The 25,675-nt window shown below is 35.3% G+C and overlaps 1 protein-coding gene and 1 long non-coding RNA gene across 2 annotated transcripts in view; one reads left to right on the plus strand and one right to left on the minus strand.

The window, feature by feature from the left end:
• LOC120358135 overlaps positions 1-25,675 on the minus strand; it is a 143,999-nt gene that overhangs the window by 40,163 nt on the left and 78,161 nt on the right. The gene's annotated exons all lie outside the window — the stretch shown is intronic.
• The window catches only part of LOC105205222 (fez family zinc finger protein erm), a 40,066-nt gene that overhangs the window by 10,891 nt on the left and 3,500 nt on the right, over positions 1-25,675 (plus strand). The window contains exons 2-5 of the mRNA XM_011174522.3: positions 109-417; positions 1,009-1,230; positions 2,294-2,514; positions 9,889-10,039. Of these exons, the coding sequence (XP_011172824.3) occupies positions 109-417; positions 1,009-1,230; positions 2,294-2,514; positions 9,889-10,039 (903 nt within the window). The remainder of the gene's footprint in view (positions 1-108; positions 418-1,008; positions 1,231-2,293; positions 2,515-9,888; positions 10,040-25,675) is intronic.

Consider the following 25,675-nt stretch of genomic DNA (forward strand, 5'->3'; position numbering starts at 1 on the left):
AATGACGCGGTGTAAACGTGCATTACGATAGTGAAATGTATATATTGTATGCACATTTTGCGTTCGTGCATAGGGATAATAAGCAAAATATTTGCTCTCTCGTAATAGAAGCGGTACCTCGAACTTGGCACATGAAACCGGAACTTCATTGCAATCCCGTGGGAGTTCCGGCGGGCGCCTTGTCACCCCCGGCTACCCTCTCGCCACCCGGCAGCCCGAGCATAATCACGCTGCCATCCTCGCCTTGGAGCCCAGGTGTACCGGGAAGCAGTTCGACCACCATCGCATCCACCAATGCACCTTCGGGCCTTTGTCAACCCGTCCCCGATCGTTTCAGCGCTTTCACCCTTGTCTCGAATTACAATCCCGATCTGAGACTGCAGGGTTTACCACTCAGCGCTAGTGTTGCCGCGCGAGGTAAGGGTGGATAGTTATAATTGAGTCGCGAGGTTTATTTTTAATGTTCCTTAATTTAATTATTCCTGTATATGATTTTGATATCCTGTACGTTTTTATGTGTATTAATTGAAGAATTTCCTGCAAAAATCAAACGAATCCATTTTTATAAAATCTGGATTATATGGCGCTAAATCATTTTCTCCTAATAGCGTCAAATCATGAAGAATTTTGTTTACGAATTAAACAAAAAATGGGAAAAAGTTCAGAGGTTTTTTACTTTTTTTTTTAAACGGGTCACAAAATATTGATCAAATCCTACTTTATTGTATCTATTATATATAACATATATTCAAAGAAAACATTATATTTGTACAACAAATAGTTTAAAAATAAGTTGTTTCTGAAAAATTCAACTTTTTGAGCTTGTTTTGGTTTCTGTAGAAAATCCTTCAATTATTTTATACATATAAGAATGTTTCTAATACACATCATTAAACTACGACGACGTAATTTCCGAAAGCATTTTCTATAAATTCTCTGCTAATTGAAGACTATCACACTTTTAAATTCCACATTTTGAACTCAGTATGGTTATCTTCGTTGTCTCAGACATGCGTTGCGGTCTTATGTACGGCGGTTATGGGGCATCCGGGGGTGCCTGGTGGGCACGTCACATGGGCCTGCTGCTGCCACATTCTTTGCTCCCGTCTACGAGACTCTCATCCCAACAGACGACACCGGTCACGAATTGCTCACCTATTCATTCGGAACCTCTTAGTCCGGCACGTCCCGGATCACCCCGAAGATGTACGCCGGAGAAGGCCAAATTCGGTGAGATTTCATTAGATCTCTCTTAAACCAATCTGCAAATGTTTCAATACGTTACCAGTAAAACTCTTGTTTCGGAAGAGTAACATTATTACTCATCAGAAATCATCAGATAATACAAAATTTATATTATCTTAAATTACTTTTAAATAATAGTTTGCCTAACAATGTAGTCCATTTCGGTCATATCAAGCATGAATGCTTTCTATTTTCAGTCCAGTTGGACATGTTCACAGTATAAGTACAGTGTGTCACAATTGGATTAATATTATGTGTAAGCAATTTTTAACAGGTGTAAAGACAAAAACACGAAAGTTACGATGAAATATAACTGAGCGTTTTCACCTGATAACGATCACGATTTATTGTTAGATGAGTTTAGTGGAGTTGTTTTTAATCAGCTTCTCCAGATAGACCTTTTTTCAGAGCGTTTAAAACTTGCTCTTCTAAAAAAAGTAGACCGGTTAATGAGCAATTATCGGTAAGTGGGTGCTATCGATCGACCAACGTTGTCGCACGAGGCATCATTTATCGCCGTCGCTCGACTTTGCTGCACGGATACTAATTACGATCAATTAATTGCTATCTGGGCATATATATATGCACAGTGCGCAAAAATTATAAAAGTTCCCCGCCTTTAGTGATGACATTACATGATCGATCATAAATTTTCATTTCTTTTTTTCTTTTTTTTTTGATATCGCAGTATCGCGACAGTATGAGGTTTCTTGCTTTTTTTGCGTTCTCTATGTTATAAATACTCTCAGTTCATGGCAAAATATTTCTGTGTGTAAACACTTAATATATATTGATTATTAATTCTGTCTTTAAATTTATTTCGTGTGTAAATGATTCTTTATATATTTTGCTCGTATTTACACAATCCAAGAAATTTTTTTACAACTTCATTTTATCTATATAGACAAAAGCTTTGTTCATTTTATATGTCAAACGTATTGCAATGTGACATTTTTACATGTATATGATTCAGTTAGTCATTAAAATGTAATTTTCAAAGTGAAAGAGCGTTCGAATGACGAAATAGACGGGCAACTTCTCGTTTCAGAGGAGGAGGTGCCGTTGAACCTCAGCACGAAGCCGAGCGACGTCTCGTCGAGTATCGGCAACAGGAAAAGTGAAATCTGGTCGCCGGGTTCGGTGTGCGAGAGGGAGGCCAGGGAAACGAGAGCACCGTCCTCCAGGAGTCCGTCCTCGACCCCTATAATTACGCGGCAAATTCATCATTCACCGCTTACACCGCCCTCCTCGACGGAAAGGACTTTTCAAGTGAGTGTTTCTGTATTATACCTTCTTATTCTCATTCGCACACTTCGTCCTGCTTCATTAAGATACTGACCGCCGAAGTTGTTTGCTCCATATGCTTATGACTCATTACTTCGACGAAGTAATACTCGAACCGGTAAACTTAGTCATGATTTTTAATAATAAAGTGTAACAATATATTAATACAATAATTCCTTTTTTTTTTAATCCAAAACGTCCATCATTATGTATTTTACTTTGTAAATTGATAGTTATTACATTTATAATTATTATACCAAAATTAAATTGCTCATTATTGATCTATTTTACATATTGATTTGCATTTGCATAAATTGAGCTATTTACGATCACGTTTAGTCTTTTCTTTTATGTACATCTCAGCACATTGAGAAAAAAAGATAGTTATAATTGCCATATCGTAAGAATAATTTATAGTTATTTTTCATGTAAAACATTAAATGCGCATTTAATGTTTACTTAATAACATTAAATAATATTAGTAAATGCAATCATAATTATAGTAAATGTAACTATTTTTCAAATATTCGTTTACTATTTGCGTAGTAATAATAATAACTAAAAGTTATAATTTGCGCGATTAAAACAACTATTACAGTTTATTTTATTTTCACATTATCTTAATATTTTATTATATCAACATTTAAAATTATCATAATTTATGGTAAAAATTTTTCATAACTGGTGAAATTATTATTACTAATGTTATAACAATAATAATTATAGAAACGGAGATTCTTATTACAATTATTTTATCATGCAATTATAGTTACAAATACCAAACACAATCGTCTCTGAAAAATAGGAAAAATGGTGCTAGAGTTTCTTGATTTAAAATCACGAGCGATGCCAAAAAGACGGTGTACCGTAAAAAAATTTCATGACGCGGTTCTCTTGCACGGACGAGAATCAAATTGCGAATCTGCCGCTGTAGAAAGTGGTCGATAGGCTTTCGAGGAAGGCGACTGATATCGGTCCTGGAAATCTCGGACTCGCGGTTTCCACGATATTCGGTCTGTCGGCAAGAGTGGACCGCAGGGTCGCGCGCGTGTCTCGTACGATGCCGATTTTACGAGCGCGGCAAACATTTGACTCGAGCTTTTATTGGCGATCGCGTCTCTCGAGCTCGTAAAGAAGCTTCGATTTCCATGCGCGGCCTCGTATCGATCGAACGTCCGATCGGCGGCACCCCTTAAACAACGCGTCGCCGGAGGTAATTGGTGCCATCTTAGCGACCTTTCCCTCTGCTGTTTCCCGTTTCTTCCCTTCGTTTTAGAGCTTTGATGCTACCTATCTGTTCCAAGAATCTAACCACACCGCTGTTCTAACTGACAACTATAATCAACCCATTGATATTAATAGTTTACGCAATAGAAGAGTGAGCTATCCGTTGGCTGTTTGCATTAATTTTATTTCTGTGTTGCTGGTAATGAGTCATTTGACTAAATTCTAAAAAAAAAATTAATTGCGAACGCAACTTTTTTTTCTAATATGCGCGTAATTGTGTAAAATCCTGAGAAAATGATATAAATTCAATGCAAAATGAGAAACTTGTATGATAAATCTTTTTTAATAATTAATTCTTAGAATTAAATGTTGTAAATATAAAAAATATCGTCAATTATAAGTACATAAAAAAAATATTATGAAATGTAAAATTAATTGAAAGGTCAAATACAATAGAAATATTTAAGGTAGTTATTCTTCTTAACCATCTTATTGTTAATTAGAGTTTAGTAAATAAATTGACCTACTGATTTTTCTATAAATGAAAAAAAACATGTTCTCGGCCGAATTAATAGTTTACGAGCTGAGTTTCTTAGAACACAACTTTTGAAAAAAGGTCGCCGATGATCGATATATAACATGGTGATATCCGTTTTTTTTTTTACGAGTTACGGGAAAGTGCTCGCCAATCTGATGGTCACGTTGATTTCCTTGAAAATCGATGTTTTTCTCTTCCAGTCATATTTGCTACGAATGTTTTCTATACAAACGAAGAAACAGTTTATTGAGGCAAATGTCAAAAGCACACTTATGCAAACTCACTTATTTTCCAAGTATAAATAAGTAAAGGAGCGTAAACTGCCGTGAGGCTGAATTTTAGTGTCTAATATCATTTTATATATCATTTTATATGTAAATCTTCAAACGTATGCAAGCGACTGTAAATAACTTATTGCGAAATGTACTACCCCACAGCCAAGCTTCAAAATCCGTCACGGAATGAGGAAGTTTGAAATTTTCCAACCCTACTTGGGGTAGTATTTTTTCTATAAATTATTTATGTGTTCTAAGATGCCTGTAGCATTATTATTAATAATGATAATAATTTAATCTGTATTATTATTTCTGGCTTCAGTTTACGAGTGCATTTTGAGATTGACCGTGTCCGGTACGTAGGTTATAGGCTAATGCGTTAAAAATTTATATATAAAATAATATTAGGCATCAGTCTCGACCGCAATTGACGTTTCTTTATTTATCTTTATGATTTATTTATGCAGACTAATTATTATTTGCAAGTACAATTTTTTAACAATAACACTTTCAATCAAAACAATAAAAAAACTGCTCGTGTATTATGTTTAGGCAAACTTGCAAATAGAGTAAAGGTCAATCGAGCAAATAAGTTGAAGTATTATAAAAGTAGTGTTTATACTGGAATATTGTACTTCAAATATTATGTCAATGAAACAAAACGTTTTGACTTTACTTAATTTTTTTCAACCATAAAAAACGTCAAACAATCGACTAAAATGATTTAATTTCTACCAACTGTAACATAATTAATAAAACGGAACTTTGTCATAAAGTTAGACCATTGACAATTGATGTAGTTTGACTTACACTTCCGTCACTTACGATTCAGAAGACTAACAATAAGTAATGTCAAAGCGTTTCGTTTTATTGATATGTAATATTTGAAGTATCTCAATATAAACGCTCGATTAATTGATCTTTCCCCTATTTGCGAGCACTTTTAATTTTCGCAGGTATAATTTTTCCAGCTATAACTGAGTAATTAATAATTATGTTTCGTTCAGTAACCAATATAGTCAATGCTATACTAACACTATTACAGTAATGTTTCGAAGAACATGGAAACGATGGGTATTCCGTGCGATTGAAAAAAAGGCTAAAAAGCGAAGAGAGCTAAATAAACACCGGATCGTTATAAGAAAGTATCAGCCGTAATCGTTCGAAACCACTTTCCAGCCGCTTCAAAAGAAACGTCGTCAAATGCTTACGTTTAAATTGGACATCATCATTAGAGGCATCACGCATCTGTTACAACATAGGCATGGTCTAATTAACATAACGAAGCAATCCGGACGAACGAGTTGTCGAATGCGCGGCGCGTCGGTCCATCCTCGACTTTATCGCGGCTGGACGTTTCCTCTCGGCACACACGGAGACGATCGAGACGCCGCGTCCAGGGTTTTACGCGTGCCTACATACCACAGCGTAAAACCGGTCGATCTCCGTTCCGTTCGAAGAGAGAGAGAGAGAGAGAGAGAGAGAAAAATCGGACATTGGCGCGCGGAGTCACGCGATATGAATTTCTTCGGGGCGCGCAAATACCCTTAAGTGCGCTGGGGCGAGGAAACGGGTCAAACGTTTTCGACGAGTACACGGACCTCGACAAAAGACCTCGCCGCCTCAATTACGTATGATTGAATGGAAGTAGAGAAACTCGCCTCGCCGTGGTTTTACGTCCACAACACGTAACCGTAACTCGACATATTAGGATATGTGGGCCGCACACACGCGCGCGAACGTACGCATGAACATACGTATGTACGTACGTAATATACATGTATGTATACACAAACAGAAACACGGCTCTGAAGTGACATTGACGTTATATTAAAATAGCCTTTCAACCTAGATTTAGTTACCATGGTTCGCTATTAAAGGACTATTAACCCCCCCTAAATTAATTATTCAATTGATGTAGAGGAGGAGGCGGCATCCATTTTTATTTAATTAAATAATTTCGTTAATAATCAATATTTCATATTGAAACTTGAACAATTATATTCGTTAAAGTATTGTTTAACTCTTAACGATCATACGTTAACAAAGTATCATAACGGTTACATGGGGTCATAATGACCAGCTGACTTAATTCAACGGTTGTCGCACCCAAACTATTACTGATTACAAATCCGTAATTAGCGATCTTAAAAACCTTCAATAAAAATTTGAATTAGATCAAGCGGTGCGATCGCGTCTCGCGCCAAGTCAACGCGCAGCGAGCGAACCGCCTCTCTTAACGTACTAATTGTAAGTATTACTAGAAAAGAGTCAGGGTACGAAGGAATTAAACAATGCGCAACGCTCGGTTAGCTATCGCGATACTACGATGATTCATAACGATATTCAGGCAAGACGTTCGTGGGAAAGTCGCAGTGTTCTTTATTTAATTCGCGCCTTGGTCAACTAGCGACAGATGTTTCGGGCCGGGTACAAAGAGCGTCGCGAGAGAATTAACGGTAATTACACGATTTCGAGGAGCCGCGAATCGTGAGGAGCGCAGAAACTGGAAGGCGGCCGGAGAAGCAAGGACGTAACCGGTAGACTCGGACTCTCTTTATCTCTCTCTCTCTCTCTCTCTCTCTCCCATTTTTTTCTCTGTCACCCGGCTTTGTTTAAGAACCGTACCGGAAACAGTCGCTTTCGTGCGGCGACAATGGTGAGGTTGCCTCGCCTCTTCCACCTTCCTTCCCACAATCCGCCGTTTCCTTCGCGATCTTTCGACACAGGCGTTCTGGCGGGTGCTTGGTGCTTATTAACGAAAACCCTCCCACTATGGCGCCGCTTTCCTTTCGTTTCCCTCGTATCCGCGAACGAGATGACAACGCTCCGTTGACCGTTCCGAGAGCTATCTTGCCAGATGGACGACGGGAATAGTTAAGGGTGACAATTGTTGTGCGTGGGAGTCCCTATTGTTCGACGGCGTACTGACGATGTGACCATCTTGCTTTAATTACGGTTAAGTGGCAGGTCTGAATATATTATGTCGCTCTGTCCTTTTACGTTCTCAATTTTAACGTTTTATGTATACATATAAGCCGTTGACCGGAATAGCTTCCTCGTCTTAAAGATAAAAGCGGGTAACACATCTCGTCGTTTTCTAATGATTGCCGGCTGTTTTTGAAACCCGTCGAATGTTACTACACGTAGTGTAGTCCCTCCGTACGCCTTTATAATATAACAGCAATGATCTCGCAGCCGTTTAATTATTTATTTAAACAATGCGTTTGCTTGCAAATCGCTGGTACAGTTTCAAAAAGTGTCCTTTTAGAGAAATTTTTATTTTAGGAAATAAAAAAATATGCGCCGGGGCCAGATTAGAAGAATACTAGAGGAGTGGTGGGTCACTGAAATCTGATATTTGGTCAAAAATTGTGAAATAATCGCAGCGATATAGACTGATGAATTATTGTGAAGGAGTGACTAATTTCCAGAGGTGCTTAAGTTTTTTCTGTGCTATTCGCTTCATTTCGTTTCCATCACACTTTCCCCAAGCAGAAAACAAAGATACAAGCTCGTATTTTATTATAAAGGGTGCTCTCCATCTACGCACACAAGCGGTACTGTGTAACACAGTGTACAATCCAGTGCTTTCCAACTATAATACAAGTTGACACAGGGCATTTTTCAGCAAAAGACACAGAAGGATGCAGTGTAACACAATGAATCATTTCATCTTTGTTTAATATTAACAAATAACAAAGACAAAAAGATTCACTGTGTTACACTGTGACAACTGTATCGTTTGCTGGAAAATGCCCACAATCATACACAGCTAAAATGCTGTGTAGCTATTTTATGTCACTTCATAGATAACCAGATTTTTACATTTGGTATCACTGGAGCGGATGCCGTTTTTTCCTAGCGAGCATTCTAAACCTCTGCAGTTACTACGCGATTTTTAAAACGATATGTCAAGTGATCGATATTTATGAGTGGGAGGTCGAGCATATCTAGCTTCGACAGAAGCAGTGTTTCAACTACAAGTCGACACTGCGTAACACTGTGCCACACAGTGTACGACTGTGTTCCGTTGCAGGAAAACACCCAAAATTCGAACCTGAAAAACGAAAAACATTCTTACTTCCTAAGTATTCATTCGATTCGATCGAAACTTACGCGGATTATACACACAGTTTTGATAAGTAGTTCCGCTGGCAGCCGATGGACGGCGTCACTTGATCGTCGCGAAAAAAAATCAGTCTTGAAACTTTTTAGACATACTATATGTATATTGATCGCGACGTGAATCACGCGTACTCATGCGCGCAATAATATTCCGCGGTTGGCATATTCATACCTTGTATAAATTGTCAGCCTGGACACGCATCGAACCGCACCGTCGTCGGGGCATTGTGACGACTGGCGCCCGTGTGACAATGAACTAGAAGAACGAGAGAGAAAAAGAGAGAAGGAAAGAAGTACGCGACGCCTAGTGAACACAGGTGTGCCTGGCGTCCCGGCGCCTAAGAGCGGTGCCGTCTTCCATCTCCCTCCGTTGTCTGCCTTTATTCCCTTTCTTACGTCCGCGGTTTGAAAGCAAGAGACTTCATGGCGTTAGCGAGTCGCGTCATGAAAGTACATAAAATACGTTTTACGAAGATTGTAGTAATGGGTATATATAAGTATCGAAAGAGATTAGTTTGGGAAAGAGACTTCGGCAAGCTAATTTATTATTGGATTTTTATTATAATGTAACATTATAGGGTTATTATAAGAGCAGATATTTTCAGATATTTTCGTTACAATGAACAGATGAATAAATCGTAGCAATTTGAGGACTTATTATAATCAAGGTAATTTATTGATGAATTTTGAATAAAAGTTAATATGCACAATATATATAATTTATAACACAGATTTCTACGAGGTTGGAAAACGGATAGAATCGCGAAAAGAATTTTCTTGATACAATCAATATCGCGTGTAGAAACACTAGCTGTCCAAGAGAAATTGATAAATTAGCTACTTAACGGTTTAACAGTTGGACGATTTGTCAGCAAAGGAAATTGCTACTAACGACAGAACGGAAATCTATGATTTTATATTATTAGATTTGAACTCAATAAAATTATGTTTTCATATTTCGAATGTGTATAAATGTTAAGATATTGTTAATTATTACTATAATCATTATACATTTGGGATAAAAAGATAAACTCTTTCTATTTCGTTTGATTAATAAAAGCATAATAAAAAGTAGTCTTTCAAGAAATGTATTTGTATATACTTGTATATACAATATTTGCGGATAATTAGGTAGCTTTACTAAATAGACATAGCACTAATATAAACCAATTTCTTTGATTGTTACAATAGTGTAAGCAGTGTGGTAAAGCCTTCAAACGGTCAAGCACGCTAAGCACTCACCTGCTGATCCACTCCGACACGAGACCTTATCCCTGTCAATATTGTGGCAAGAGGTTTCACCAAAAGTCAGACATGAAGAAGCACACCTACATCCATACCGGTGAGTTCTAAACAATTTAATTTACTATGATTCAGTTCTTAATATATTAACGAAATTGCATAGTTGATTCTTGATCAGAATTTATCATGAGTTAACAAATTAGAAATATTACTTGTATGCCTTGTTGTTAAACGCAAACGATAATATTTACGTTTGTAAAAATATAACAAAAATTATGTATTTCTTAAAATATTTTCTACATTTAGGTTTGTGCGTGCGTAATTAATTCTATATATATATATATATAGGTTTGTGCGTGCGTAATTAATTCTATATATATATATATATATATATAGAAAATAATAATTCCGTTATCTTCTTTATTTTGTAATTAATATTGTTTGTTTATTTAAGCATATTTTGGGGCTAAACTATTTTGATAATATTGTTTTACTAAAAATATTTGTTAAATTTTATTGTTTATAAATTTTTTCATAAATCTAAATATAGAAAATATAAGAAAAAGAAAATATATATATATGTATGTATGTATGTATATATGTACATATGTATAGCTTTCACTAAGATTATGTAAGTATACTATATAGCTTGATAATATATAGTCTCAGAAATACAATATCCCGCATTGATCTCTTTGTCTGGTCAGCTTCAGACTTTTCTAAAGAGAGATTATAATACGTTAACCGGACAAGGCGGGAGTACCATATGACAAAGTTTCGGCATACGAGGGTATTGCGTGAGCATCGATAATTGCGATCGTCAGTAACAAGCCTCTACTTTGTATATCTAATTTTTACGTTGCGACTATACTCGTATAGCCCAAGTTTTGTCCTCGGAATTACAGCTTGTCGCGTGTTCTCCCTTAAACTTCTTCTTTCTCCGCGGTGTTCGACCAAATGTTGCTGCTGCATACCGCCGATCGATAACTACAATTGCTCGTAACGAGCTTCTGTCCTTAGTCTTTACATCCAAACGGAAGACGCAAAGAGCGCGGTTAAAAATAGTTTCAATAGCAGGACACCGCGACAGCTTTCTCTCTCTCTACTACGAAACCACTGAAATAATTACTATTTATTATACTACTATATATTATAATTTTTATTGTGTAAATGTTCTTCTATAATATGTTAATCTCTCAGGCAAATATTTGAAAAAAGATACAAAGTATATAACTTTTACGATATTTCTTACAATTGTATATTGTTAGCTGTACTCGATGCTTGAAATTTAGTTGTCATTTTTGTTTGACTTGTAGAATTTAATATCATTATTCTTTCTTTATCGTGCACCTAGAAACGCATAATATTCCGCGCGTTACTTAGAACGAAAGACGCGCGATCAAGTCTTCGGAAGGTTTCCGAATTATTTATGAAGCTTACCTTGTTGCCACCATGACCATTTGTACATTATTCAGAACATTAGTGTTCTGTGATCGAAATGTTCGAACATAAGTCGCGCACAGGTCGTCGAACGAAAACCAAAAGAACTTATTCTCTAGTTTCTGAGAAACGACAAATAAAATTCGTTGAAAACGTATTCTGATTGTATCAAAGCATACTGATTTCAAATTATTAATCTGCACGTGTTCTTTGTTAGTCGTTAGAAAACGACATTTTAAGGTAAGTAAAAAAAAATCACGTGTATATAAGCTCTCAAAATTTGGTTATAAAATAAAAGTAGATTAATTATGTGTATAATATATTTGTAATATAAAATATAAAACTGATTAATTTTCTTTGCAATATTATGTAAACATTAATAAAATTGTGATTTACCACTATTATGTTATTGCGATTAATTTTTAATTAATAATATTACTATGATATCTTTGTAATATTTCACTATTCATGCAATAATCTCGTTGTAATATTGCTATGAAGATATTGTTGTATGATATTACTGTTATATTACATGTTATGTAGATTGTAATACAGTTATTAGTTATTACAAGGAATATCTTATAAATATCTTAACGGATTAAAACGCCTGCAAATTAAACAATTCATTCGCGCGCTGTAAATTATAGCAAATTAATTAAGACCTCAAGGCACCGTTGCTATTCCTCGATCCATTAAGCGTAATATACCGCGTACGCTATTTGCAGAGAGCACTTGCAAAAAGTCGCATTTACTTGATGCGCGTTATCGCGTAAATGAGATTGCGATGCAACGCGCATTCGTTCGATCAAGCGCGACGAAAAACGGAGGGACAACGGACTCGCGACCGCACCTTTATGACATCGCACACACGTTTAAAATGTGTGCGAGCCGCGACGCATCCTCAATAGGGTGTCTCCACGAATGTCGCGCCCACGTCTCTACGCGACTGACCCTTTTCGCATATGAAAGAATCACGCAGAAGGCATATACGCGGCACCGGGAATCGATATCGCGTCATCGCGTACTTTAGATAGAAAGGGGAAATAGGAGAGACAATGTATAAATCTAGCTTTCAACATGCTCCTTTCATGTCCAAGGGACATCTCAAACGGAATCTTCAAAGATCTTCCTAGCAATGTTCCCTACAGTGAGCAAAAAAAACCCAACTGTCACGAAGTTGATCGACAAGTGCTCTTATAATGTTTATACCTCACTCGCGAAGGTTAACGCGTCGTTAAACATCAACATTGTCATTTAATTCGCGACATATAAACGGTACCGCGACAAATGATAAGAGTCAAATCACTTGCTAAAATCTAGGTACGCAAAATGCGCTGTCATCAAAACCGCTTTTGGTCGTTCCATTCGATAGCGGTGGATAGGACAATTATCCTCTTCTACAATATAAAAAGCAGAAAAAAAATGGATTGGCATGCAATCAGATTAGCTCCGGATTTGATTCATTTGAGGTTTGTGTGTCGCGGAAGATCCGAACGCGAACACGCACATTGCCCGCAATAAATATATCGGCAGATCATCAGAGACTGTTTCGTATGGAAATCGTGTCTCGTCACGCACACGCGAGCAGTTATTTTTCTTCCTTTCGCCATACAGGTTCGTCGAAGCAAAAATTAGTCCGCCATATAATGAATAGCAAAACAATTTGTTAGAATCAATCACGACTATCGCAAAATCGTCGCTGCATTTGAGAGATTTTCTCTATTTAAAGTATATTTAAAAATTTTAAATATTTTTCTACATATATACCACATGCTAAATACCAGTTTGGTATTTAGTACAGGTATACGAATCTTTGATAACATGTTCGAAATCAAATTGAAGCGAATTTGAAATTTTCACACCAAATAGGATCAAATCTCTTTTATTCAAATACAAATCAAATTGGAGTTAAATTTTCTTGGATTTAAATAACATGCTAATTTATACATAATAAAACATTTTCTATGATTTTGCAAAATTTTTTAATAGACGAAAAAATTAATTTCAAGAAATTTAAAAAAAAATTACAAAAATCAAGTGTTAAGTAAAAATTTATAATAAATATATATAGACAACAAGTGAGTGTGAAAGTATTACACTCATAAATGAGAATACATATTGTATAAATTATAATTTTACTATAAATAATACTTTAGCGTACATCATTAGGAAAATGTAATGGAACAATTTCAAATTTTGTTTTAAATTCCATGCATAAAATAAAATGATACAACTTATAAAATGAATTTACGATTGTCTATCTTGTGCATACATTTCTAAATAGTTTAAATAATTTAGAAATGGTAGAATAATTCTAAATCAAATTATTAATAATTTGAAATTGTCGAATTATTCAAATTTGAATCTTTCCAATTCGATTCAAATTCAAATTATTCGTAAACCTCTAAAGCAACATTTAGTGAAATTTTATTTTTTGTTCCTCAAACGTGATGTACAAAATGACCTAACATTAATATTTCACGAATCATTCGTGACACTGAGGGTGGTTCGCGAGCGGCAATTTGTTGCCACATACAGAGAGACAATCTGTGGACGGCAGAAACGTATTTGTACGATATCGTGCCTCAAAAACGATGTATATCGCCGCGCTACACTTCGATACCGAGTGTATCTAACGAACGGCCACAATCGCAGCATAATTTTCCCACAATTCACTGCGGCTCATTATCGGTAATTTCTCGAGAGAACAGAAAATAACTACTTGCCGCATCTTAATGATAACTTTTTTTACACAGAAACGTGGATTTGTTACTAAAATGATTACCTAGCGCTCTGAAGTATTCATGAAACGCAGCGTATTCCTCGAGTTCTGTAAGTTTTGTTTTATATATTTCCCAGCACATGCTGGAGAAAACCAAGAAATCTTAGTACATTTCAATATTTAAAATCGCACAAACGTGACAGAATATTTTAGATAAAAAAAACAAAATTTAAGAGATTTTTCTTATAAAGATATCTGTCTTGTAAAAAGACATGTACATTAAAATTAAAAGTACAATTGATTCATTTGTACACTCATTGTCAGATATGCCATGCGTGGTTATCATAAACATAAAGGTATTGAATGTGCCAGGAGGACAGTCATCTCATTGAGAAAGTAATTAATCGAAAACCTTTCGGCAATCGGCCTCACACATTAAGCCACAAATTGAATCCCCGCGTGTATCGAATAACGCGTGATCTGACTCAATCCCCTCCGTCGTGTAAATTGCGGGCTCGACCGTTTTTCTTAAGCGACCGTCCCGTCGCGAGAGCAGGACATGAAAGGAAGCGCCGATCGGGAGCGATAGGGACACGTTTTAATGGCGATTTAATCAGCTGCCTCGGCCACGTTTTCTCGTGGAAACGGCCGGAAGGAGCGCGTACACGATGGGAAACGGTTTGTTTGTCGCGCGCTAAGCGAGTTTCCGGCACGCCACGTGCCCGACACGGGTCGTCGTGGGGCGTGCGTGTCCCGCGCTAATTAGCGGCTAAGAGAACAAGCCGCTCGTCGCCGTGGGTTAGGGGGGGCCCTACCGAGAAAGGGAAGCGATAGCACCCTCGAATGCTCGAGGAACTCGCACCAGCTACTTTGTACTCTTCACGTTTCTCCACGAGGGGTGAAACGTAATGCGAATTTAATCGACCCTTCTCGCAGTGACTTTCCAATACTTTGTTCTCTCTCGTAACGCAGCACCGCGACGGAAGGTGGGAATACTCGGGATTTATGTCTTAATTATACTTCAAAGAGCGATGACGGTCATGACGGAAAAGAGTTTAATTAATTAAATTAGTTAAACGATCTTTTTTTTATGAAATAAGTTCCAATTTGTAAATAATTTAAGTTAAGCTAAATAAATTTGCGACAAATCTATAAGTATACTATTTATTTGTTTTTTTTTAACTGACAAGTTTTGCATGTATTTATTTTCAGAGAATTTAGTGCCCTTGTTTGATTTTAAGAATTTATGTCGTAATGGCAATGATATTTTTTGCTTGCTCACTATTTTGCATATTATATGTATTTTAAAATTAATTAATACCTTAAAATTAAAGAGCAAATAATTAGTTATTGTAAATGTTTTTGCAATTTTATATAATGAAGGAAAATAACGTGGAAAAAATAATAATATTTGTAATTTATTCGAATCCTCGATTCGTTTATGACTATTTTTAGGTAAGCTTGTGCAAACTCTTACGTCATTAGACTCCTTGAAATATAATTGTGAATAATAATGAACTTATTAAAGTTTATTATATACGTAATTTATGGTTCAAATTTATGCCGTGTCTTAAGCATATTTTAAAGTGACTCAGTTACATACATTTAATATTATTCATAACCATACTAATAATAATTACTAATAACAACACATTCTAAGCTAATAAAAATATGTTGGTTGTATCATCGACAAAATAAAATTGACCGTCTAAATAATTTTTATTTGAAGTCATGGAGGGTGAAAAATATGAGAGCAAATGTAAGAAAAATAATACAGATAATTGTAAATTATGAACATTTTCGCAGTTTTTTTTCGTAAAAAAACATTATCCAGCCATTAAAGTCTTTTTTAAAAAAAAACGTTCTATAGCCGCAATCATTTTGCGAAGAGCAACGTCTCGCTTGATATGCGTTCGTAATGGGATCTTTCCCAAGAAAGAAAGATTCAGACATTTTCACGCGATAAATGTATTCTTAAGAAATGCACAAATACGGTTTCAGTTTTATGAAGTGTAATACTTTATCGATCTTTTCTTTTATTTTACATCTAATGTACATAATAATGTCATTATAAAGCACTTTAGTCAAGTTTTGTACGCGTGAACACACACACACACACAATTATATATTTCTTTTATAAATAAGATATCTGAGCCGAATAAGGCCTACTTCATTTATTTTTATTTTTTTAACTTTATTTATGAAAGTATTGGACTAAACTAAGCAAGAATTAAATCTTTGTTTCAATTATTCACAAAATAAATATATCATCCATATAAAATATTCGCAAATAAACAAGAAAGTTTTTAAACTCCTGAAATTGAATCTTATTATTGTATGCTTATGTATGAATACAAGAACTGAATCAAAAATAAACTGAACATAACAAAGGAATTGTAACATTATCTTCTAAACTAGTTTTAAAATAATTATTAATTATCACAAAAACAAAATTTCTTAAGGTTTACTATTAAACATCATACTATTTTTAATTTCGTCGGAAATTAATCACTTAATATTTCTAGTTGAATTTTAGCTTTTCAAAAATTGTATTAAAAATCGTTGGTCTCTAGTGTTTTAGTGTTAGTCTCATGTATGATAAATAATAATACATATAATAATGGCCACATAAATAATCTTATTTAATAAGTACATTGTTTAAAAAAATGTAATTATTAACAAAATCTTTTTTATATGTATATATATATTTTTTTATTTTTTTTATGCGCGTAACTTAGGAAATTGAATAATATTATAATCAATTATAATATGTTACAATAAACTACAAAATAATATATATATATATAATAAACTTTGCAGCGAACTTTTATAAAAACAACTTATACACTACAGTAAACAAATACGTTATTGCTTGTTCTTATTTTTCCGGCTATTCTTATCTATTTCCGCTTTTTTTTATCTGTTATATGACATCTTTTAAGCATATAATGTAGATATAAAGCAAATATTTAAATAATAAATTCAAAAGTAGGTTTTATTTAATCTTGGGTTCGTACGGCTCAGATGCTTTATTCAATAAATAGTTTTACAATATATAGTATAATCAAAGATACAACAGGTCGAAAAAACATCATCTTCACTCTACATCAATAATATTTCTCCTTCAAGGAAAATAAATTCAGAAATGTTCCAGCGAAGTTTTCCCGCGATGAAAGTATAAATAATTCCTGGACGTGGGATACGCGCCAGGTCTCTCTCATTGTCACCATCGTACAGACGACACGACGGTGCCTTAGTTGGGGTAGCGATGTCGCCGCTGCAATTTGATTTCTTGCATAATTGATGAACGCGTATCACGATTCCTTCGCGTCTCAAACACACGGATGTACGTATTTTGCGCGCAACGTAAGGAAAACGTGCATCGTATCGAACGTATACGCTTTTCCATTGGATCGAAACGTATAACTTAGAGAGTCCTTCTGATACTGACGACTTTTAACTTTGGCTTGGTGAGGGTTTGAAACCTTTAAGTTGCCGCGCTTTGAAATACTATTTATTTTACCATAACTACTATTTGATTCGACGTTTGAGTCTTTGCCGTGACTCTTTTCCTCGAAATTAAATGGAAGAAAAATGTTACAAGCACTCTAGTGCTTGATTCCGCGAAATTAAATTTATGCCTTGATTACAAACTATGGCTCGATAATTATCCTATTCCACAAGCATAATTTAATGTTCGATATTTCTTTGAATGTATTTTTGTACTTGCGAAAGAAGTAATAATGACTATACATCCCTATAAGCGGCACAATATTATCCAGTATTAAATATTTCTGAAATATTATTTAATATTAATAAAATGTGGTTATATGTCCACTCCTAATAATATTATATGAATATTATATGAGAAGTAAGTAATATTATTTACTTCAATATTTTAAATTATTGGGAATACTATAATTGTTAAATGTAATAGTTATAAAGTTTATCAATATTTTATGCATAATAATTCACATTAATTGTTGACCACAATAATATTCGTAGGACATTTTCATAATATTCCACGGATATTATATAAAAACGTACATATAAAATTAATATACAATATTCTCATAATATTAAACCAATATTAAAAATAATATTCTCGAATGTTTTATATTAATGTTATTTTAATTTTTAATAATATTTATATAATATTCGGAGGAATATTGTAGCGTTTATCTTTATAACCCTTTATGCTATCGATCGACGTCAAGCATCATTGCGCGATGGTCGATCGACGAGCTGGAATCGACGTAGCCAAAGATTCGCTCGCGAGTGTACGTGTCCACGCTTGCGATAAAATATTTGCATAATGCACCTTTCGTGTCGTATATCGCGCGGGGATGCACCCTCGAGCAAGTCCGCGTCGCGACAATCGGGGCTGCAATGATGGTCATTGACGAAAAAATACACGCTGCTTCTCACCCGCACTTTTGTCATTATCGGAGACACGCTTTTGCTAGGCAATTTCGATCCGTCCTCTGTCGGACTTTTCCAAGGGTCGATAGCATCCCCCCGTTGCGAAAGGGGAAAGAAAAGAGACGAGAGCGTACGCGCGAGTAAGTCGGAGAGTGATGATCGCTTCCGGCGATCTACGCCGATTGAGGACAACTTTTTTTTCCGTACGTCAGGCAGCAATTGGCGGGGAAAAAATACGCGTCGTCGGTCGTGATGATCGCCCGCCGGCTGCGTGTTTCCGCGGTTGCGGCCTTTCGCCTATGCAGGTATCCGCGGATAATGCGCGCTGGTCGCACGACATATCTACCTCGTCATTCGCTGAAACAACCATCGCCAGCGCTCTGAAAGAGTAATCGAGGCGAATGCGCGGGTATCAAGCGAAATGTTACGTTGTCCGCAAATTGTTCCGGCAAAACGCTATGATTTCCCGGCGCGTCATTGAACCCCAAACGGGGCGGGAAAACAAAGAAAGGGGCGTACGGCGGGCTTTCACGAAACGCAATTTTCCTTGTCGCTCGTATCATTTTATCAACGCACATTTGCTGCGTTGTGCAACAATTAAGTTCCTAAGATACTTTGATCATCGCAGATCTAAACGATAAGCGTCACCTCTGATGAAGTCAGGAATTATAGGAAATAGACAAAGTAATGTGACCACCTGAGAAACACACTACTTATTTTCTTAATAAAAGTTGGTTCATCATTTGTCTTTAACCCTTAAACTGTAATGTCGGTCTTACAGACCGATTGAAACTTTACTTGTCAATAACTTCCAAAATAAGCGTTCTAAACTTACAATACCCCGTATGCCATCTGTCCTCATCAAACATTGCAGTGGTCCCATTATCATTTGCTAGAAACGTGTAATATGAAACGATTGAAAAATTGTAGCGGTCCCATAGGCCGGGGTTTGTCATCTACGTTGCTTTTTCGTAATATTCAATATGTATTTTTTCATCTATGTACCTCTTTCTTATTCACACATTTTAACTCTTATTTATTGGTATGGTGAAAATTCGAATAGGAGTAACAATATTTCGAAAATTGACCTTTTTCGAACATTAACCCTAAATAACTTCTGAACGAGTCAACGTATCAACCTCTGCTTTTTACAAAAAAATTTTCTTTTCTTATACTTTTTCAAATATATTACATTTAAAATATTTGAGTTGAGGTCCCGTAAGATTCCTTAAGAGGAGGGGCAATCTGTACAACTCGCTTCAATGATACCGACTTAAGGTAGTTATGCTAGCGCAAAATGTTGAAGTTTCGAAGAACAAAGAAATTTTCACTTTCGAAAAACGTGTGATAAGCAAACTTTTTTCTCCAACATTACTTATATGAATGAATATATTAATGAATCTATAGAAAGATGTTCTGTTTATGGACTAATATAACATTCCATTGGTGGCTATTCAAGTATAATCAGTGTATTAAAAATTATCTAAATAAAAATAAGGTACATTACTGTAATTCCTTAAATAAGATAAAAATTTAACTTTAAACTCATTTAGATAAAAGATTATATTATATATTGTTCTATCTAGATAATTTTAAGATAATATTGAGCAAAATAAAGAAATATTGAGCAAACCAATTTAGAATATACAAACAATATAATCATATAATTTTATTTATATAAATCTTTATTTTTTATAAATAAGAGTTTTCCAAATAATTTGATCTGATTATATAAATTATATATTATAAATAACAACACTGTTTAAATTTATTTAAACAAAGATAGAATCTGTATTAAAAACAAATGACAGATTATTCTCTTCTTAATCATAAAAAGAGTATTTTCCAGTATGTTCACATTATCTTCTCCATCTTTTGTACCTTCTCAGAGAAATCTTAATTCCCCATAATTTAAGCGCTCGAACAACATAAGGGTTGTTTGACGCCTTTCCCAAAATCGCTGGGCTAATCGCGTGACGTTGGAGATCTTTTAACGAGCTTCGTTTCCCTAGCGCGAAAAATCCGCACGAAATCGATCCTCTTTCTCTCTCTCCCCCTCCCCCTTTTCCATTCTCTCTTTCTCTCCATCGTCGCAGTCGATATCGCCGCCATTACATCACGTTCGTTAAAAGAGACGGACCTGCATAATTAAGAGGACTCGCTTCGCCGTGTGCGTCCCGCGCACACAGAGAAGCGCGCTATTCGCTCCTATCATTATAATCGGCCGCGAAGCAAACGTTTCAGCCGGTAAATATTTAAGTCGGCCGGTAAGGGGCTGGTAATGAGAGTCGAGATGGATCGATAGGCACAGTACGTAGGACGAGGTGTATACGCACGTTCGTATGGGTCGCTGACACTCTCGATAAATATTGTCCGGCAGCCCGCGCGAATCGTACCTTCTCGTTTCTTCATTCGTGCGCGCGCGTGAGATGACGGCGATATCACCCCCGTTCCCGGTCCCGGAGAAATTAAAAAGTCTAGGGCAAACATCGCGCTGTCACACTTTTCTCCTCTTTCTCTCCGACTCTCTTCCTCCCGGCCCTGAGCTGCTATGCCACCCCACAAAGCGCGCCTCGTTACGTTAGTCTTGAAGGCAAATAGATATGGCAAATGTGATTTGATCGCCGCGTCGCTTCGATCCGAATATTAGTCTGCCCCCCTCTGCCTTCTCGAGTTAATTAATTAAATATTCCCTCGATACGATTGTCTTGCGTTATGATTGTCTTACGTTAAGCGTCGAAAATTCTGTGCATTATTAATACGTATCGTTTGTCCCATCGAATTCCGTTAGTTTTCATTTCGTGATGTGTCCCCAAGGCCGTCGCGGAGCTACGGAAGCTCTGAATCAGGAGCGCAAACTTCAAACAAAATTTCCCGGTATTTCTTTTTGAGCAGAGAAACGACGTTCGCTCTTCTATTTGGATAAAAGACGCAGCACACGTGGCTCCTAAAAATACAATGTCTTGACAATTGTTATTTAACGCGAGGAAATATATTAAGGAATACAGAAAATACTTGCGCGAAGTAAAACGTAGCAGAATATTCGTAGCGTCAACAATGTGGCACGTAAAATAGCCGTAAAAAATAGTCGCGGAATAACAATCGGTCGCATTTGCTTGCTCGAGGCGAATACTTAATAATTAAGCATGCGGCATTTGCAAGTTTGCAAACGCAATTTTTTATTACCATCCCATTAGGTTGTACACGTAACGAACTCGATAATAAATAGATGGCATATGTATCAGTGCGATGATTTAGTAGACACATTTTATGTGTGTTGCGTGAGTTTATGTAAATAAAGTAACCAAACAAAATCGCGGGTAAATTGCGTTATCAATGCGCGATTTTTTTTTATCGACCTTTGCGATACATTTGCACAAAGTTTCTTATAATATTGCGACCTAACTGTAATCAGATAATTCTTAAGTATTTATAGTTGTAAATAATTTTTTATTTTTTATTAAAAACGTAATTAATTACATATTTATTCATTCTTTTTGATTAAACGTACACTAATTTAGATCAATGCATTGTCTTTTATAATTATTAATATTTTTTAATTCGCGAATCACACGTGAAAGTACATGTACGTGAATACTATATTTATTACTGATCGGGTTTAAATTATCTAGAAACAAAATGGTTAAAAAAACAATTTTAAAAAAGATATAATTTAAATTTTTATGAAAATTTCCAAAAATTTTCTTGAATAAAATCCCAGGAAAATTCTTAATTACCAAGAATAAAAAATAAATTCCCTGAAAATTTCAAGTTTTTTTAAATAGTAAATACTCTAGATAGATATTGAGATTAATGCTCAAAAACGTCAGATGATTGAATAGTTCGAACAGTTCGACTATCAAAATCGAATTTCAAGTGTGAATCTTTCGAACTGTTTAAACATTAGAAAGTTCAAATTCAAAGGATATTATAATTCAAACTTGAACTTTCTCAGCTGTAGAAAGGAAAATATTAATTAAAAACTGCTTTTGTTTCCAATGCATACTTCCCAATATCTTTACTATCGAATTGTTCAAGTTTCAAACGTAATGAATTACAGATATTACAGACCAATCACTTAAGTTCGAACTGTCCGAAATATTTGAGCTGAATGTTTATTTTTTTTGTTTCAAACTATTCAAACAGATCTAACAATATGAATCTTTTGTTTGAGCCCTAATTGAGACGGATAATATACGATATAAATTCGATATACATATGTCACGCTTCTCCTAAATGATGTTAGTTTAACTATATTATTTGTTGCTTTATAATTGTCTTACTCATTGTTGATACGAACGTACGGGAAATATATCGCAAAACATACGAAGCAAAATTGACTTGTTTGCTCGAAGCCCATAAATTGTCTTAAGATATTAACGGCATGCGATAGCGCTTTTCCTTGCATCAAGTAATACGATATAAAAATTGAATCGTGCTACAATTACGATAATTGTATTTTCCTTCGTGGTCGTGAAGGATGGTAAGAAACGGCGTGCCTGTGCTCCGACAAAGCGACTGTCATCCACTACACTATTGTACGCGCCCATATTGCGGCCGATAATTCTGACAATAATATATCGAAATGAGGCGTCAATAAATTTAATTTAAAGAAAAGAACGTCCGTTTGCGTCAACGAGATGAGTCAGAGAAAAAGAAAGTTTCTTTGTTCCGAACGCACATGAGATATGAGAAATCGATCTCTGGTTCCTTCATGCGTCCGTTCGAGTATTGGGATACGATTACGGTGATCACATTTTCTTAGAGAAGATGAGGACAAATCTAAAAATTTCAGTGCTTTGTTTTTACATGTTTCCAAACTAGTAATTTTCAGAAGTTCGCTTATGAAATTTTCTTGCGCGGTATATCAAAATGAGGTAGTTTAGAAATAAGACAGTTTTTTATTGCAATTGATCAACTGTGTTGGAATTAATCCTTAGTTTAAATAGCATATTTTTAATATAAATATATATTTCTCATTATATTTTTATTAGCTTACTAGTGCAACCTTAAACATTGGAACGCTAATTAGAAAGGAATTTTTCGTAATACTTTTAAAATAAGAATTGTCACAATAAATTTTTTATTATTTCTTCTGAAAATGGGAAAAGGGGAGGAGGAATCTTATGGATGCTTGTTAACATAAACTATTAAATTGCTCGTTAATTTAATTTGTTTCATTGCGGATTTCGGCTTCATATAAAGAGTAAACTATGTTTTACTCCTTACATAAAAACTATGTTTTCATGTAAACTATGTTTTAAGACCGATAAAAATATACGCGCAGTTTGCATGGGCTTGAGATTGTAATAATAAAATTATTATATATACACGAACACAATCAGTATCGGCATTATTTCGTTATATTCTTCTGATTTAATTTATCCAAGCCCAATTCCTTTCAATTTATTCAAAATTGTGGAGTTTAGGAAAGAAATAAATAAATCTAAAGGACAGCTATCTGAAATAAAGATGACGAATGATCACTGTAAATATAATATAATTCACGAACACTTGTGACGTTTACATTTCGCCGTGCTATTGTAAATAAAACATCGATTAGACGTAAATCGAAACGTTTTCGTCACCGATCCTATCCTCCGATGCGAGCATTAACTACCCCGCGATTACTCGTCGCGTTTCGCGCGATGACATAAAGTTCCTACTTTTTTTCCACGAAGAGAGCCATTTATCCATTTTACCTTCAGAACACTAGTGAATTCATTCTTCCACTATTTATGCACGTTTGTTCGAAAGAAAGAGAAAGAGTGAAAGAGAAAGGGGGAGGAAGAGATACCGCTTGCGCAACGTTCGCTCGCGGAATTAATTTCTTTTCGATAGAATCTTAACGACGACGCCTTCCGTCACGTTACAACATTCGGAGGCGTCCGTTCGCTTTTATCGTCGCTTTACAATCATAAAACTGTTTGCTCGGAATTTCGAGCGAGAGAGAAGGGGATCGTCGTCTCGGCGGGTACAGGTGTTTGCTCGGTACTATCACCGACGGTCGATCGTCGTTAGATGAGCGACGGACGGCGGGACTTTTAGAAGGCCGTGACAGCAGTTTACAAGTACGCGGTCACTCTCTTTTTTTTCCCCTTTCTTTCTTTACTATTATTGCTATCTACCACGAGGCCGCGATCTGGCGTGCGGGATGATCGCACTTGAGCGTCAAGATTCGCGAGAGTGATTAACGCAGAAGTTGTTGATTTTTTTCTTTTGTGTAACGATATCGCGAGAGCAGTTGCAAGATGCGTGCGAGATTATGCGGCTGACGCTAACAAATGATGCCGCTCGTGACACTTTCTAGTTTCGAATGAAGCCGCACTCGCCGAGGAACTACGATGAAACGTAACTCCGCGAGTTCTTATTATTGTAACGTTTTGTTGCACCGTATTGCAAAATATTCGCATGGGAGAAGAAATGCGTATACGTGGCATCCGTGCTTGATTTGTAAAACGCAGTAAAAGAAGTTTGTGAGTATACGAGTACACGCGCAAGGCAAAAGATTTCCAATGCGTATTCACTGAAGTGAGCAAAAAAACATTTAGTCATCTGGAAAAATTAACCTTGTCAAAGATAGAAGCGATTTTTGGTTTGTTAGCACAGGTGATTTGCTTGCATTTCTACATGAAGTCATACGTTTCTTTTTGCATAAACCGATTCATTTATTATCAGAATATTATCGGAATATACGAGTATCTCTGATATAAAATCTTGTAAAATATCCATTTCTCTAAAATCTTGCTTTAATATTTTTCAGGATAATATTCTTTTTTCAACTAAATAAAGTTAAAATTAACGGTTTATAAAATTAAAATTTAAAAAATTAAAATTAATTTACAGAGTTAAAAGTTATATAAACAAACTCAGTTAAATGTTACGTTAAAATTAAATTAATTTGTTAAATTAAAAATTAATTTTGAAAAGCATTATTTATATTATATTAGAAAAGCGTAATTTTTAAAAATTTAGATTATTTAAAACAATTGTAACACGAATCATCAAATAAATTTTATATTTTATTATAGTAAAATCAGTTTATGAAATAACAAAGAAATATTATTTTTTATGGAGAAATATATTTTTTCTTTTATAATTGTTTTCTTTTCCACACAAATAAATTTTTAACTTAGGAAAAAAGTTAATAAG

The sequence above is a fragment of the Solenopsis invicta genome, chromosome 6, assembly GCF_016802725.1.
Source record: "Solenopsis invicta isolate M01_SB chromosome 6, UNIL_Sinv_3.0, whole genome shotgun sequence".
NCBI classification, from domain to species: Eukaryota; Metazoa; Arthropoda; class Insecta; order Hymenoptera; family Formicidae; genus Solenopsis; species Solenopsis invicta.